Raw genomic sequence first — 18,951 nt, forward strand, 5'->3', positions numbered from 1 at the left:
GTCTTTTAGCATTGATAAAACTAACTCTTTTCTTAATAATTTGCCTTGAGACATGGAATAGTTCAAAAGCAAGACAGAAAAAAGTAATGAAAAAGCCTAATAGGCATCAGAGGAAGTGTCTGAAACTGTCGGCAGATATATGCCCACTACAGTGATGATGGGAAGCATGTTGTGGCTTCAGATGTGACATATTGTGTGAGAAGTATAAGCTGTGGTCACAGAATGCTTTAAAAAACTTGCAGCTCTTTAGCAAAAATACTGAAGATGCTCTGGGCTCTCTGAAGAAGTTAGAGTGACTGTGTATGCTCCATGTAGAATTTCATATCGTTAAGCTACTGGCAGCATGCGGTTCCTGATTTTAGCACTTGCTAAGCGTGACATCTTATTGCAGGCAGTGAAACTACCATCCCAAGTAGTGGCAGTAGGAATGCTGTAATCCTTCTTAAACACACTGGGGACATTGTGATATTCTTAATGGTTATTCTGTAACAATTCTGGTATTCTTCAGGATTTCTATTGAGCATGGTTGAATGTTGGACCTGAAAAAATAGGTTGTGCCATCTAGGGTTTTTTTCTGCCTGGGCTTTCTACTGTTTTTCCCCATCAGGGATTATTGTAACGGTATTGCAAACAGGCTGGATTCCAGGAGCAGAAACTTCTTCCTCCTTTGACTCAGAATTTCCATATTTTCTGAAGCTAGGTGGCCACATCACTGCAGAACTTCCTGCCAGTTTATTACTTCAGGGTGCTAACTATCCTTTGTATAACAAAGGAATCTTCGACACATTTTTCTGAGTGTATTTGTTCAGAATTAGGAAATCTGAAATCAAAAGCAGGATCATGACCAATTTTGAATGTGAGGAAACTCAGAATAATAGTACTGCTGCCAATTCTTTTATCAAACATTAGACTTCTGTTTGACAGTTAACTTGCACGATGTGTATTTCTCTTTTCAAATGGCCCTACTTGCAACAAAACCCCCAAAGATCAGTTGGGCCTCTCTAAATGTAGGGCACTTTTGGGAGCTTTCACCAAATACTTGATATTAGTTGAGGCTTATCTCAGAATACAAAGAGTAAATACATATCCATATATTTTGAGATAAAATCACAGAGACTAAATGATCAAAAAATCCATATTGAACACCCTAAAAATGACAGAATTAGGACAATATTAAACTCTACATAAGCCAAAGCTTTTATTTTTTTCTTTCTGGTGGACTTGACTTAATAGCTGTCTTTTCCAATCACCTTTAGTAAGAACTGTGCAAACATATTCCATGTCTCTTGTGAAAGACTGGGTACAGTTAATGTGTTCGTGACTCCTGGGTGTTTGTTGTCCAGTGAGGTGCAGAAGCTCCAGCTGAGTGTACAAAGCGATAACATCTTCCACATAAAACTGTGGTAGATTTCTCTGAATCTAGAGGTATTCCAGAAAAAAAGATTTGTGGACACATAGGTTCTTGATTCTATATAAATGTTCTAATTAGGGACAATTCATGCAGTGTATCTTTATGTTTGTATTAGATTTAAGACCTAATAAAACCATTCTGCTGACATGAGCTTAAGTTAAAAAGAAAGGAACATGAGATTTTTCTGAAAGAAATTTTGCCTGGTCGCTCTTCCATTTTGCAGAGTTACGTAAGTTTTGCTCAGGAAAACAAAGGACCACCCTCTGTCTTGCTGGTTCTTACATATGTAGAGCTCAGTGTATGTTTTCTCCATTCTTACTGTGAGGTCTGTAACACCTTGGTTTTGGCTTGTGGGCGGTAAGAAATGCTCTTTACTGTCATAAGTACTTTTGTCTACAGGTATTGCTGGTGCAAAATTCTGGTCTTCATTAGTTGAAACTGGCCTAAATGTCCATACATACTTTTCCAAGGTTATAAACTTAACACAAGTACGTATTTTCAAGATGAGAAATACTGCCATAGTGCATTGAATTAATTATGTGATTGATGGGGTACTGTACTTCCATTTTAAAAACCATATGCAAAACTCAATGTGGTAATTGCTCGTTCGTAGATACAGACTTTAGAGTAAGTCTTTCAGGATGTTATGCTTGTAGTATAATATATAGGCAAGCAGGTGTTTTAATATTTAATATGGAATACTGTATATATGTTTCTTCATTTCAGTGGAAGTTACTGAACTTTCTCATTAGATTTTCCATAAAAGTATTGTACTGAATAAATTATTCCTTTGGATGCAAAGAATATGTCGGATATGGAGTCAATCTGCAACTACCTTTTTCAAGAATCTAGACTTGCCATCTCTAATTAGATGCTGTGTGGCAGAATTGTTTCTGTAATCTACATTTGCATTAAGAGCTGACTCCTAGAATTGCTCAGATAGCTTGTAATGTTCACAGTTAGTTTGTATCATGTAATTTTTCTGAGTTTGCAGATGTGAAAATTTTGTGCATCTGCAGCTGAAGACTTTTAGAGCACAAAAGCCTTTATAATTGCAGGCTTAGAAAATTTTCAACAGATTCTGCTAGTAAGGAGATTACATATTCTCAGATGGCTATAAAATGCCAGATTAAAAAAAATCTAGGTGATGGGGCAATAGTAACATGAAATTGATAGGGTTTTAGACAGTCAACGACATTCCCACAAGAAGTAATGCTCTGATCTCGCACTCTGTTGTAATGGGAGGGTCAAGTGAATTCCATTGCTATCAGTGTAATTTGCCTTAAATGTTGTTAAGATCTGGATGAAGTAACTGCATTGCTGTACGTGTGCTCTTTTCCTATGTGTTCTTACTTTCTCAGTAGGCTGAATTTTATTTGAATGTTCATCTTAAATAGTACTTCTGTCAAGGAAATACTAAACTTAGGAATGTCAAAGCCAAACATGTCTCCTTATAAATATAGCAGTAATTGTTGCTGGGAAGTGCTGGAAAATTCTATAGCTCCTGGATAAAGCAAGTGATCGCTGTGAGTAGCATTAACTAATCATCTTACAGCTTTACTTTGTGTCATCAAAAAAGCAGTTCATAGGGTGGAATAAAAATCAAACCCAAGCACAAATGGATAGTTAAGTATTAACAGTACATAACATAACTGAAAACTTTACAGTCTTTATTTTGTCACCTGGCTAGTTAAGCTTTCCAAATTAATATTGCTACTAAAAAAAAAAATTATGCCTGTGCTCAGTTACTTTGCTGTTGCTGCTTGAGTTCTGTTCTATGCTGAAACTGAAATATGCTTTGAAAATGAGAACCATATCTTTATGAACTCATCTTCAGTTTTCTACTGAACCAACCAATACAGGTATCTCCAATACTGCTATGAAATTAATGGTACCATGCATAGAGCGCTTTTGTGATCATTAAAGCATCCCCCAAAAGGTTCAAACTACAATACCAGCCTAATTTGGTGGTTGGGACTTTGATTCTGAAATGTACAAAGACTTAGGATTGTTTGGTGATTCTTTTAAAGCTTATCTCAGAGGAGGAGACAGTTGAAACTATAGTCCTGACAGAAAGAGGCAAGGAGAACAGCAGAGCATCACTTTTCCTCCTAGAACATCAGCTAAAATAAGAAAAGTCAACGCTTACTGGTGTTAGTCAGTCAGGTCCTTAAGAGCTCTTCTCTGCTGAATGTTAGCAAGTGTGTATCTTCTTCACAACATGAACTGAGAACTTGAATATTCATCTCAGTCTTTCAGGCTAAGTTCTTAATTAAGCATGTGCTTCACATAATTTTGTTCTTTATTCTTCTCAAGCCTGTCTCAAATTGACTTGCCTGAAAGGGATGAGGGAGGATGAGAGGGAATCTTGGGAGATGGGTGAACAGTTCTCATACCTCAAGATCAGATGGTTGTGAGGGTTGAGGGTGGGAGAAAAGGGATCCCCTCCTCCAGTCTGGTCCTGTCACGTAGTACTGCATCCTATTTAGTCACTGTAACCAGCAGTGTGCACCAGTTCCTGTGTCTCCTTGGCTAATGGTCTAGCCAGTCAGAAAGAGGGTTGGATAAATACCCTAAATATCACCTATTCTTGCTGCTGCTGGAGATGAAAGAACTGTGGAAGGCAGTGACACCCAAGCCTGAAATGCAACCCCTACCCAGCATTGGCTGTTCTTGTCTCCATTCTGATTCTTCCCTCAGTTGCAGCCCCTAAATCTCCAGGATGCAGGTGTAGGCAAAGGTGTCACTTTTTCTGATATTTCCCAGGGCAGTTTCACACCCCTGTGAAACCTACAGATAGTTGTAGAAACCATGACAGTACTGCTGTAGAAATACAATACCACTGTGCTGCGTTTCAAACGTAGTTTGAAAAGTACTAAGATAGTAAGACGGTTCTGTGACTATGGTTTGTGATACTCACTGTAAGTTAGCAGCTCTCTCTGTTCTGGCTAAAAGGGAAACAGTTTTACAAGGTTCAGGCTTGTTCCTAGAGGAGTAGAGCGCTATGAATTGGGTAAGCAGTGTCAGAGCATAATACTGGCATCATATGATTGCTAGACCATACTGTTGTCATGTGCACTGCCCATTGCTGCCACTTTGTCAGTGCCTGAAGCTGGCTTTGATACACAACATTATTCATCAAGCTTCTCCTTATGTATGCATATGTTTATATTTTTAAGTTATTTTTGTTTGCAGGTTACCTAGTAGGAGGTGAAGTGAGCATTTATTTTTTTAAGTCAAAGTGAGGTGCTGTAGTTAAGCTTCTAAATACTTCTTTTAGGCTTCTGTGGTCAGAATGTTATTTCTTGTTCTCACCTATAGGTCTTATCACAGTGAAAAATTAATGTACCTATAGTATTGCTAATAATTTTTGCTGTAAAGACATGCCCAGCTGTCTCTGCATGCTTTCATTTGTGGCAAAAAAGTCAACCCCTTTTTGAAAGAAGGGGTTAATAGATTTGTGTCTATCCAAAAGTATATTAGGAAGGAAGATTAAATTATTGCCTCTTAAGTGGTAAAAGTAGAATGCTGTTATGTTGCATTTCAATTTTGGGTGGTAATTCATTCTTATTAAGAGTTAATGGGATGCTGCCAAAGCACAAGACAGTTGTTCACATCCTTCTGAAGTCAGTTATGAAGCTTTACTAGTTTGAAACACGAGGAGAATGTCAATATGTATTCTTCATGCCTACTTCATTCGTTTAACTAATCTTTTAATGTTCTAAAAGTAAACAGTCATACTTTTGTAGCCTCTGTGAGTTTGAGTCATGACTTAAAAATTTGAAAGTAATCCATGTTAGTAAATATCTTTCTTGTTTCCTTTTTAAAGTTCTAGGATAACAACATTGACTGGGTTTTCAGTGCTTTTTAAGTCCAGTCCATAGCTGGCTGGATTGTATGCGTCCTGTGCAACATGGAACTCCTGCTTTGTCTCATACCGTACTGCAGGCACTTGGCACTAAACAAATTAACAATAGGACCTTGCTATACTAAGATAAGAGACTAATTTTACAGGTACAGCATTTCATAAATCACATTATAGTTGACAGTTCAGAACTGGAGAATTAATTAATATTTAGAAATCTAGTCAAATGGGAATAGTTGCAGGCTTATTAGAAACAAATGTCACATTGCTGTTTGATACAAAGATGACTGATGTTTGTGTGAATTTTCTTGTATAAACATGACTAATTACTTTTGAAAATCCACAGTTTTATCAGTTACTGTATCCTATATAACTGTTTATTTAACATGTAAGAGAGTGTTCCTGAAAATACTGCACTCTATTTTTTATTTACTTATTTTTAATGTTACTTGACTGATGCTGTGATAGTTCAGTCAGTGGAAACATGCAAGTTTGCTGACATCTGGACTTGAATTTCAATTCTTTTTGTTCTTTCCATGTGTAGATGAAGAAATCTGCACATGACTTCTGTGTGGTTGTACTTCAGATATTACTTATTGTACTAATTAAACAAGTAGGAACTTGATGGGTCTTACAGTCTTGAATGACATTAGCTTTATTATGTTGAAATTAATTAGTTCAAAGTAAACCTGTGATATTTTGGGAATTCTAGATGTACAAGAGAATTTGATGTAGTTTTAAAATTTGTGTTAGAAGTGATGCATGTTACTGATATAAGTGGATACTTTCATAAAATAGACAAAATGAAAAATACACATAAGCTTTTCTATTTTTGAATACGAACTGTCTTTGGAAGTCCTTCATCGTGGTTTGCTCATCTAACCTGTTGTTCCATTTAGTTATCTGAACTTCTACTTAACTAATGAATATAATCTTTAATACTTCTTTAACAAATGAATTTCACAGTTCTCTAAATTCCAATTAGAATATCTATTAGGAGGGTTGGGTTTGTGGATGTTGCTTGTTTCAGAAGTGGTGTTCACCTAGGCTTTTCTAAGCCTAAACTTTCTTTACAAAACTTTAGCATCAATACCTGTAGCCTTGTTAGTTTGGCTTTTGAATGATCGTGAGAGAGTTGCAGTTTGGGGTAACATGCACTGCAGTTCTTCTCACAGCAGTCAGATACCTAATTTGAAGAATTAATGGACTTTATAGTAGTTGAAAGGTTTTGCTACCTGAAGTTTGAGAAGTTGGAAAAATTATGTGCCAGAAAAGTGGAAGATTAATGTCTTGATAGCAATCCATCAATGTTTTTTAATGGTATGCAGGCAATGTGGAAGACTGAACTGAAGGTATGCATGGGAAGGGCTTTTGTTCTACAAGGAATTTTCTGCAGCAGAGAATGTACAAACTTTGAAGATGACAATTCATCTACATAGATTCCATGTTACGTAGATTCTTACTGATTGAAAGAAGGGAATATGTCAAGACCATTAGTTTGATCATGTGAACAAATAGACTGATTCCCTTTGTTGCGTATTATTACATTACATCACCTCACAACGTTACATGAAATAGAGCAGCAGCAGATGTACTGGGTAGCTATCCTGTCTCAGAATGGGAATCTTGCATTGATTCTTCCATGATCTTAATTCTGCTTAAGTGGTATTCTGGTTATGTTAAATAATTGGTTGATAGACTATATTTGAAAAGTAGCTTTAAAAAGGGATGAAGAAAATGACAGGAGTGTTTGTCAGAGTAATAGAAAACTTTTTCATGTTCCCCACAAAAAAAAACCAAACCCAAAACTGTAACATTTCATCTGTGCATATGCCCTGGCTGTAGAAATGAAGAAAATATAGGGGTTAGTAACTGAGAGCTTAATAACTTACTTTAAAACTCTATCAATTTAGAGGGGACTATTGTGCTTACATACTAAATGAGATGCTAAAGTTTAATTACTTTCTGGGTCTTAGAAAACAGATGACTTAAGGTATGCCTAAAACTTAGGTTCTTGATTTTTATCTTCCCCCCCTTCTTTTCCTCTGTTTCTTTCTAGGTTTAACTATAGATCAACACATCATCTTGCATCCCATGGGTTTTATGAATTTTTAAATTGGTTTGATGAAAGAGCATGGTATCCACTGGGAAGAATAGTAGGTGGAACTGTAAGTATTGTAATAATAACTTAAAGGTGACTTTGCAGTAAGTTTTTTGAGCTTTTAATACAAATTTGACATTGCTAAAAGGAGAATCTTAATAAAATATGTTTTTAATTGTCAAATTGCTGCAGAGGGAATAGCAAGATGTTTTTCATTTTTAGCTGCAGGAGCTATGACAGTAAGTCAACGTGCTTTAGTCTTTATCCAACAGTGTACTGTGAACAAGAAATACAGAACTGAGTTTCACTTCCTTACATATGAACTTCTAATAGTAATAAATAAGGATATTGTGACTCCTGTAATTCTGGTACATGAAATGAGAAAAAAGAAAAAAAAAAAATTTTTTAAAAAAAAGTTATCTAAATCTCTTAAGGCACAAGTTTTGATCCCATGGTATATGTTGAGTGGACTTCATGTGTGTATGGCAAATGGTAGGATTTCACTGGGAAAAGAACTTATCAAATCGGAATACAAGTATTGTTCATTGGTAGAACACAGCCACATGTTACTTAATGTGTGAAAGTGCGTTAAAACTTTTTAATTATAGTACATACCATTTAAATGCATTTACAAAGTTTTTTGTAACAATTAGATCACCATCTGGTTTAGTATCTTGGAGATACTTGAGACTCTTTTTATGTAACGTATAGATATGTTTTTTCCATACCTGTCTTATATGAAGTAAAAACCCTTAGGAAATAGAATTGAAATGTTGATTGCATACATTATTTTGCAAGTCACATGGTATATTATTTTAATAGTTTATCCTGAAAACCAGCTCTGAAGGATATATGCAGGGGAACATTATGTCATCTGTTAATTTAATGTAGTACTACACCCTTCTTAGCTTTCGAAAGAAACTAAGGCAGGTGAAGTACATGTTCACTTCTCTAGTACATACTGATTTTTCTAATGCTGGTAAATGTGGGAGGGTAGAATTCCTATTAAGAATATTTTAACGTTCTCCAATACTATATGATGGGTTCAATAGATTTGTGTAAGTCTCTGCTCCTTTCCTGGAGGACATCTTAATTCAATTTTATAGGACTTTATTTTAATCCTTCATATCCAAAGATGTCTACAGATGTCTTGCAAATATAATACTCAACTGACTGTCAGCTTTACAGCTTAAAAAAAAATAATAAAAATTGGGTTGATGCACGTTTTCTCCATGAGTAACAAGAAGTGAAAGAGTGCCATGGTATATTTTGAAAGGAAATGGATAGAGCTGGGAAATGTTGGATTTCTTTTTGTTGTCTTAGGGGGTTTGGGTTTGTTTTTTTCTTAAAGCTGTTAGCTGGCTTGAAATTCTCTTGCAAGCTTCAGCTTCTGCTTCCATACCTTAACAAAAAATTCTTCTCATTATAAGATAAATGATAGGAAATTATCTGTATGCTGCTTATTCATTTACAAAATGGATTATATGTAATTGTTAGCATTTGGATAAAATTTAAAGAACCTCTGGTATTCAGCTGTGTTGTCAAAACATGATTAAAGTAGTATTAAAATAATTCCATTAGCTTTACCTGCTCACTGCTTATATCAGCTTAAGAAATGACTGTTTCGTTGCAAATTATATGCAAATAAACCTATCATGATAATTTTCTGCAATAACCTAGTGGGTTGGTGTTTTTTTTCCTCCTTTTAGGTATACCCAGGACTGATGGTGACAGCAGGCCTTATACATTGGATTTTAAATATGCTTAACGTGACAGTTCATATAAGAGATGTATGTGTGTTCCTAGCACCAGTTTTTAGCGGCCTTACAGCTATTTCTACTTTCCTGCTCACCAGAGAACTGTGGAACCAGGGAGCGGGGCTTTTAGCTGCCTGTTTTATTGCCATAGTTCCAGGTTACATATCCCGATCAGTAGCAGGATCATTTGACAATGAAGGCATAGCTATTTTTGCACTGCAGTTCACATACTATTTATGGGTAAGTAATTGCTAAGTCTTTTGCTTTGGAAAGGTTTTTTGGTTCCTCCTCCAACCAAATGACTGATTTTTCTTAGAATCCATTGAATTCTTATTTTCCTCCCTTTCATCCCTCTTCCCCTTGGCTCTTGATCAGGCAAGTACTGAGAAGTCACATGATCTGAACCACTCCATAATCATGCTCTTTAGTTTGCTATGTAAAAGTACTGTTCAGCTGAAGTATGTGTGTCCTATAGTAGTAGTAGTAATAACAATAATAATGATGGGAAGTCTATGAATTTAAAGCAAACAGAAGGGTTGTTTCTGTTTTTCAGTTTGGAGTTATTAGTATTATGTGAGTATCAAACTTTAGCCTCCTTATTTAGCTGGTGTAAAGCAGTATACTCTGAATACAAAAGGCTTTGGATTGTCTTATGGAGAAGCTTTTGACTGTATGGAGGGTCCGGGCTTTGACTTAAGCATCCAAATTAAATACCCAAAGCTGTCCAGAGCAAGGTATTAATATTGCTCGCATGCTTAAAAATAGTCTGATGTCTTTTAATTAGCCTACTTGCTAGTGCAGCTTGTCTGTTGCTCCTTAATCTGTGTGTAGAATTGCGTCTGTAATGCAGTTTTGTGTGAAGGTGTTCAGGCAAGCTGGAGTTTTTCTGGACTGTTGCATCTATTTTGGAAATACCATAAATAGCATAACTATATTGTTAATTCAACATAGACAATGTATAGTGCTGTCCGTTGTGCATTCCTTGAATGCATATACTTTTTCATTTTGAGTGTCTTCATGTATATCCATGGTCATTACAGCTTTTCCCATGGTTTCGTGAAGAGTTCTACTTTTTATAAGCAGATGCATACTCGTAAGTTTTTTAGCTTTAGAATATTTCAAACTTGGGATATTTTTGATAGGAGTATAGTGGAAGGGAATTCAAGTTTTTCATGAGTGACTGACTGGTGTTGCTAAAATGCAGGTTTTCTAAATCTGGACTTAGAAGAAACTGCAGCTGTAAAGGTGTACTGTGTTAGATAACAATAATAGAATCAACCTACATTGTTACTTTGTAACAGCTGAGACATGATAGCAGATATCTGTTCTTATGGAACTCATATTTAACTAAACTGCATAGTGCGATAACGTTTGCATGAACTTTTGTAGAATTATGTGTGAATCAAATATATTTTATAGATAACTTTCTAGCTTTATTTAATGTTGGTTTTTCATTCCTATTTTCCCACACCACAATCACCACCATCAGCTCTGGACAAAACCATACTCCTGGGCCAGTTTATGGATCCTGTTAAACCTTTAGTAGTATCTGGATGCTCTCATTAACCTTAAGTGAGTTTTCCAAAATTACAGAATAGGTCTTTTATGTATAATTGCAGAGTTGGCTCTGATGCCAGCCAAAGCCAGCCATGGATACTCTACACTTAGAATTACAAGGTGGTCTAATGTCTCAGAGAAAGTGGCACAGAGGTGTTGCAACTACTTTTCTACCTCAGATCATGAAGCAGAGAGTTGCATTGCATCCTGCCTCTGCTTTAACTAGAGAGATAGGTATAAGCTGTTTTGTGTGTGAATGAATTGCACTTGTGGTTTGATTTTATGGACATCAGTTCAGAAGCATACAAATATAACTTGATACATGCTAAAGAAGTTCTCTTGACAGTTGTTTTGGAATGAAATTTTGGAATGTTGTCCAGTATTTGTTTGTCATTCATAAATACTTGGTTATTTTTAAAGGTGAAGTCTGTGAAAACTGGGTCGGTCTTTTGGACAATCTGCTGCTGTCTATCCTACTTTTACATGGTAAGCCTTTTATATATATAATAGCTAAACTATTTGAGTAGGGCTTACATAATCCGTATGTTGACGAAGAACAGAAGAAGGAGATTTTAATCTCTGTTGGAGCCATAATATAAAATTGTTGCTTCATATTACTATTAAAACCTTAAATATATGAGTAAAAAGACATAAAAAATATTTTGAAATTTAAAGTATTTAAATAAACACAATGAAAACAAGTTTTGGAAAAACTGTCAAGCATAATAACTTTACTTAGAAATTTATCCTGTGCTGTGAGTAGATTCTCTGATTCAGTGGGATTTTTGTTTTGGTGCAGGTGAATTAAGGTGGAATTCGTGTGTCTGTGTGTCATTATTACTAAAATGCATTAATAATATTTATAATTTATGGACAAGGTTAGACTTCTATAACTTTGAAAGCTGTTTCTTTGGGTATAATTATGCCATAAAGTAAAGTTTACCATCAGAACTGCTGAATTAATTCAATGTCAGATTAAACGATCATAAAGTCCCTTTTCATTCTTGATCTATGAAAATGGAGGCTATTGCAGAGATGTTCCTAAGGGCTAACAGAGGGGAAAAACAGCAGTAAAAATGAGGAGATTAATAGCAAAACGGAGGGAATTGGTTCCCCCCCGCCCCATCTTCTGAAACTTTAGACTTGAAGAGTTTTCCTGTATGAATCAGTCAAAGGTCCTTTTTTCCACTAACTGATAAACTACTTTTTTTTTTGGCGGCTATATGAAAAATAAATTAGCCTCAAAATAGCCAGTGGTGGGACAGTCAGGCTAATTGCTTCGTGTCGGTTAAGATTGAGGTCTCAAATACTGCTTTTCTACAGTCAAGTAACTAAGCTTGCAAGAAAAAGGAACTTACGAACTGTTTTGCATGCCTTGATTTAAAGTACAAGGTTAATTCAGAGGTTATCTGGATGCTGCGTAGATTTCCTCTAGCTTTAATGTTCATCGGGTTTTCTGGGAGATTTTTGCTGTTAATACAGCAATAATAGCCCTGTATATGTCACCACAGAGGATAGCTATCTCCTGAGTACATTTATTTCCTTTCCTTATTTCTCCTTCTTTTTGCCAAGTCATTAAATAAACAGCCACTTCTTTATACACAGCATTGCTGTTTATATAGTATTACAGTGAAGAGATCCTGTAGGCTTGGTACAGACTTATGTGCAGTACAAAATCAGGCGAGTAAGTTTTTGAATTGTTATATCTATATACTATAGTCGTTTTTATATTGTGGCAACTTATTGGCAAGATTCTCTAAAAGTGCTCTTCATAAATATGCAGATAACAAATACAATACTTCTACAATTTTATTGCTGAAAAATCACATAGTAACAAGTTCTTCCCATCTTAGTCTGACTAGTGTCTTGGTCTGTGGGATTGTATGAGAGGGAGGGGATGTGATCTAGAGTGTGCATGGTGACATGCACTTACAGAATCAATGTCATCATCATTACACTCAATCCTTGAACGTAAGTTAATGTTTTTTCTTTTATTTTCCTTTCAAGTGCTGTCAGCTAGTGAAAGGTTAAGATTTGTCCATAGCTTAGCCTCAGTGATTAGGTGATAGAATTTTATTGCTTGCAGAGTGTACCTACTTCATCCCTGGTGGTGGCTTTCCATATACTCTGTTTCCCTTTGGGAAAGAGTTTTGTGAAGATGTCCTTCTAGACGTTTTGCTTAAGTAATTTTTTAGGACAAAGCATAATTGTACTATTTGTTATATAGTATTCATTTGTCTTTCTCTGGAATTAGTTATGTTTTCAGTGTAAGTTGAAAATTAAATCAAATCACAGTTTTGAGGTAGTAAGAGTCAGTCCTTGCATGGGGAGTTTGGGGAACAGCTCCTTGAAAGAGGAACAGATATTGCATGGACTGACGGAAATCTTTCTTGATAATTAAATCTTCTTAAAATACATACATAACTTACTGTGGTAATTTGACTCATAGCATTGCATTGCATTCCATAAGGAGAAGGGGTTTTTTTATATTTTTAGCATTTATTTGACTTCAGCAACTTCTACTTCGGATAGTTTTTTATGTCAAGGAGGTAAAATAAAACAAAGCTTTACACTGAAGCAATCCTTGTAGGAGTAATAGCATGTTCCACGCTTTTTGCTAGTCTGTGAGGATGCCTCAGTTTTGTTTGAAAAGTTCCAAAGTGCATCTTCAGTTCAGTACAATCTTCAGTGATTAGATTTGGTTTAATGCTTTGATAATAAGAGATGCAGGTCTCTGGTCCATACAAACTGTCTCCTACCTGCTTCATTCAAACCTTTCCCTAAATATGACAGTGTCCTAACTGCACATTTGTTCTTATTCTATTCTGGTCTTACCTGTCTTCATATAATATTTTCTCCCATTAAATAAACTTGCCTGTGTAAACCATGATACTACATGCTAGTAATTTGGCAATAGGATCATGATAATCTGAAACGAGTTTCTAGAAAACAGAAGATTTCTATTCTACTTGTTTCACATTGTCTGACTTGGTTACCCCAAATTTTGAAAAGCTGCATTTTGTAATATTAGTATAAAAGAACAGTAGTACTTGGCCTCATGCTTATTTTAGAATCTGTTCTATAGAACATAGTCATTTGGGTTTCTTTTTGGATTCTAGGGCTTTAAAAATACCTACATGAATCTAAGCCCTAAAGTACAATTAAAGCAAAAACCACATCAGCTGCTGCATTCTAAAAATGAATATCTAGGGTAGACACAGTACATATGGGAGAAGTCTGGACTGTAATTTGACAAGAGGACATGTGTTAAAATACAGATTGTCTGGTCAACATTAGCCCTTCTAAATATGTTAGAAATTTAGATAACACGTTGTAATGATAGCTCATTAAATCTTTATCTAAACCAGCAATCAGTGCTATATTGATAACATCATAGTGTTTCAGTTCTAAGTATATCATACAAGTGCTTCTCAAGTGCTGCTGTTTCTACAGGTTTGCAATATCCATGATATTGTTGTATACCATTCCGCAGTGCTCAGCCTTGCTTCCCTGTGCATCCACCCCCTTCCTTTTGTTTCTTTCCTTACACTGCAACCTGCATTGGCTGCTCTGCTACAGGAGTTCTGCTCCTGGAGATGTATCTTGCTTCCTTTCTCCTCTCTGGCTGGAGATACTGTTCCCTGTCCCCAGCAAGAAGTGCAGAGCATGGTGCTAAATTTGTATGTCAAAGGAAAATTTTGGATCCTACATGGGATTCATACTGCTGCCTTGTGTTACAGCCTTCATCATTGGGAAAAGCCCCCAGCATCACATTCTTGTTTGCCAGCGTGACCAGATTAGCTTGGGAGGAGAAGGAGATACAGGAAGGATAGCCTTGGAAATCCACCAGCCCATTTCAAAAGTCTTTAATACTTTGATATGTGGGGGGTTTGTTGGATTTTTTCTTTTTTGATAATAAATATTGAGAAAGATTCTGGGGGTATTAGACGGTCAGGATGTATAAATCCAGCATTGGCTATCCTAAGAATTTGCAGATATCTTCAGATCTAATTTCCTATTCCATTTCTCATAGGTCTCGGCATGGGGTGGTTATGTTTTCATCATCAATCTTATTCCACTGCATGTGTTTGTTCTGTTGCTGATGCAGAGATACAGCAGGAGGGTCTACATCGGTAAGTTTTGTTCATTGATCAGTCATTCTCAAATGCTTAATCGTGAGATATGAAATTAATTATATTGTTGTGTTTTGTATCAAGTGGGAATTAAGTAATTGTATATCAGGTTGCATTTTATTAATTTGATTACTGATTATAGTCAGTTATTCTCTACAACATGGAAATAAGGAGTTAAAACACACTCACACTTCCAAAATGTCATATATGTAGCTGCTAATTAATTTTCTCCTTTTTAGTGCACTGAAAAAAAATAATTGGATGGTTTGATATTTGTCGAATCCTTTTAGTACATTTTATATATATATATATAAAATATGGGTGTCTGTAATAATGTTTCATATTTTTGTCTTTTCATAGTATGTTAAACAATTGCTATTTTTAAGAAGTTGTGCAGCAGAAATTATGCAAACATACAGTGTACTGTGACATATATAAGAAAAGACATAGGGAATTTTAAGCAGCCATGTATGTTTTATATAACCTAGACTAAAAAGTAGTGTAAGAGTCTGTCTACTCCACGTGAATCCTTAAGATTTTATTGTGTTAATGGGTCAGCCTTCCTTCCAGTTTCAGGAATGTGTGAATAGTAATCTCGGGAGACTAACTTTTTGATTGATTTGCCTAACATTTGAATACTCTGTAAACTGTTTTTACAGAAACTTTACCGGTTAAATCAGTTGGCCATGGTGTATACGTGTGAATGAAATAAATAATAAGCAATTTGGGTATTCAGAGGTTTATAAGTTAGCTAGAACATTTTTGACTTCCTAATGTGAAATCTTTACAATAAATAGTTTGATAACATAGTATGAGTTAAAGTGTAATATCACAGGCTGTTTTGTATTTGTAAATATATTTTCGTTACCCATTTTAATACTGTTTTATCTTTGCATTTTTAATTATTTTAATGCTTTTTTTAGTGCCTGCTAGAAAAATTACTATATTTACATATATGTTTGAACCATTATATACTATAATAATTACTTAATTTACTGAAGTTCAGTTTTGTATTTTTGTTACCAAAACTATAAATACTGGTTTCATGATTCTTTGTTAATCTGTTTATGTAATTCAGAAATGGAAGTGCTTTAAAAAAAATAAGCTCTAACACACCTTTAATTTTTAATGTTAATATTACTTAACTTCTTCATTAACTACTTCTTCATAACTTAATGGGAAAGTAATTTATCTTGTTTTGCTTTTAATAATGTTTTATTTAATATTTTCATTTTCCAATTTCTATGAGTTAGGCAAGAGAAAATTAAATCTACCAATTATAAAATCCTGACGCGATGTGGTAAACCAGAAACAATAAAGAATAAGTACTCTTGCTTTTTCAGCTTTCGATGAACTAGTCTTTCAACTCATCTGGGGAAAATAGTACTGCAGGTTCATATGAATTAAAGGTTTTGGCAGACGTTTGTTTTGCAAATAGCTACAGTGTTTTGAGATGTTATTGCCCTTCAGCTGTGAGGGAGATGTACTTCAGCAGAGTTGTCAGAATGAAAATGTGATTGCTGCTCTGCTGTTTCATTGCAACTGCTGGCTTAATTTAAGCTTTCATGGGAAGCCTTACACACAGAATTCTGTACGTCTCGCATTAGTATGTGATTTCTAGGTTTGTTTAACAGGATGTTTTTGTAAAACAGGTAAGAATGGTCAAGCACTTCTAGGAGGAAATTAAAGTGTGCTTCACTTCCAAACTGTTCAGATAGGGAGAAGAGTTTACAAAAGGTCATTGAAGTAGGGAGAATAAAGGTATTTTTGGCGTTTCTGTGATATGCAATTGCTAGTGTGCCTGCAGCAGTCTCATAGTTCTCAAAAATCTGCCAATGTGCAGCTAAAACTTTTCTAAACTATTGTCAGATACAGTAGCTAGTAAAATTTGCATCCATTTTACTATTTCCAGGCAGTTTGGGTGTTTTAATCTCTACATCAGTTGCTTGATTTTATTTTAAACTAGCACGAGCCTAACTTTTGTAACTGATGAATGTTTAATCTAATATAATAGTATAAATGTAGAGAACAATATTCGGTAGCACCACATTTTAAAAAAAATAGTGATGGTGTCCTGGTGTATATTTTTCATATGGATGTTCATACATCAAAGAAAAGGTTAATGGGACATGATCTGATATGCCTGGGAGTGTATTCAGAATCATTTAATGAGTAAAAATGTCCCAGAACGTGAAATTTTTCCCAATTTTAAAATGTTATGACTTGCAGGCACATGAATTTATCAGCCAGATAATTTCTGACCCACTTGGCATCAATGGTGATCATGCTACCTACGTTTGAAAGCTTAAGCTGTGCTTTTGTTTTTTCTTGTCTTGACAGTGGTCAGTATCTTTCATTCAGATCTTACTAGCTTAATAATTAAGAACAAGTGCTTACAATTCTAGTGTATTAGCAGCACTTATATAGGTAAATAACGTCTTTATTCAGATACAGGAACCATTGATATTATTTTCTGTTATTACGCTTGTAATTTCTCTTGTAGTTTATCGTATGTTTAAAAATAAATGGTTTTACATTTGGAAAGGTACCAATATAGATTTAAGTCATGCTTGCACACTTAAGAGACTTGGTAATTTTCACTTCAATATGTTTTTTTTTTTTTTGGTACAATTTTTTTAAGTTTGTACTTTTCAGAATATTTAATAACAAAACACTTAAGGATCTTCCAGAATTTAAAACTTTATTTTAATAATTCCTTGTTCTATGTATTGGATTTTATCATTTAAATAGTGAGCAGGCATGTATTTATATCAACTACTTCAGTATTCTAAAACTTGAGATGATCAGTGTTTATTTCTGGTGATTATAATCCATTAATTGAAAGTATGTGGTCAAGTATTTGATTGTACTCTCCGAAGAAGTTTTTCAGTAGGTTTTTCCTGTGTTTGTGCAGTGTATAGCAACTAAAATTGTTTGTAAAATGAGTTTATCCACAGTAGATCAGAATGTTTTTGTTCTTGACCTAGTCAAAGTTATAACCATAAGAGTAGCTTGCAGGAATAAAAATTAACTTTTTTTTTTTTGCAAAGACTGTGCACACAGTAGAATGTAAAGGAACATGGAAAGTTTGTGATGATATATCACCTTGACATATCTAAGTTCCTAGAAAAATTGTGTTGCTGTGTAAATTGCCTTTTTTTTTTTTTCAATACCAGGCAGGCATATATGATAGCTGTTTCAAAGAAGTGGGAGTAAGGGATGGGAGGGGAAAAAAAGTCAGCATAGAAAGGATAATAGTTGCAGGACTAGGCTTAAAAATGAATTATTTACAATGGTCTAACAAATGTGAAATGTAGTAATTTATGCCAATCATTGAAATTCCACATGATGGCAGTGTTGTAACACTTTCATGGTACAGTAAATGATTTATGTTGTAGTGAATTCTTCAAAAATTGAGCTTCCTACAGCAAAAATGTATTTCGGTGACGTAAGAGAGAATAGATCAGTAGCTAGCCCAAGTAGTGCAATACAGATGCTTGAAGGAATACACCAGAGAAGACAGCAAGTGGTTGGAAGTATCATCACAGTCACCTCTGTGACTTTTGGAAAGCATACAGTACCCTGGGAGCATAATCCTCCAGTGAGACCACACAGGTGCTATGGAAACAGTACCACTGGTAAATGATGCGCTCCCCAAACCTGTTCTCATGGAGGTTAATAAAGGTTTGTATGAGAACAGGGATATCTCTTCAGAAGATCGAGGCTGTGACAAAGACAGTGATTTATGATTTGTAGGAGTGTTTAAAAATCTGGGAGGTGGATTATTGCTGTTTGCCACTGAAGGAACAAAACTTCATTTGGACTTTAAGTTGGCTGGTTACTTCAAATGTAGTTAGACTTACGGCGGTTCAGAGTTGGTATTTCTCTCTTCCCCTCTCTATTCTTCACCCTGGAATACTGAGGACCAAATGCCTGTCAAAATAAAGTATATGAGTCTTAGTGCATACATAATAATAATTCATATTATTAATACTAATATCAATATTAATGATGTTCTTGGCCTCTACTTTCTGGGTGGTTATGAGTCCCCATGGTTGATACAGATCCATTAATACATATGTTTAATACTAATTTTTAATTCTACTGCTTTTCAGTTTCTTAGCATG

General features: G+C 35.1%; 1 protein-coding gene across 1 annotated transcript in view; it reads left to right on the top strand.

The window, feature by feature from the left end:
• Window positions 1–18,951, top strand: part of STT3B (STT3 oligosaccharyltransferase complex catalytic subunit B) — a 52,415-nt gene that overhangs the window by 14,288 nt on the left and 19,176 nt on the right. The window contains exons 2-5 of the mRNA XM_059818597.1: window positions 7,336–7,444; window positions 9,087–9,374; window positions 11,112–11,177; window positions 14,725–14,824. Coding sequence (XP_059674580.1) covers window positions 7,336–7,444; window positions 9,087–9,374; window positions 11,112–11,177; window positions 14,725–14,824 — 563 coding nt within the window. The remainder of the gene's footprint in view (window positions 1–7,335; window positions 7,445–9,086; window positions 9,375–11,111; window positions 11,178–14,724; window positions 14,825–18,951) is intronic.

This window comes from Gavia stellata, chromosome 6 (assembly GCF_030936135.1).
Source record: "Gavia stellata isolate bGavSte3 chromosome 6, bGavSte3.hap2, whole genome shotgun sequence".
NCBI lineage: Eukaryota > Metazoa > Chordata > Aves > Gaviiformes > Gaviidae > Gavia > Gavia stellata.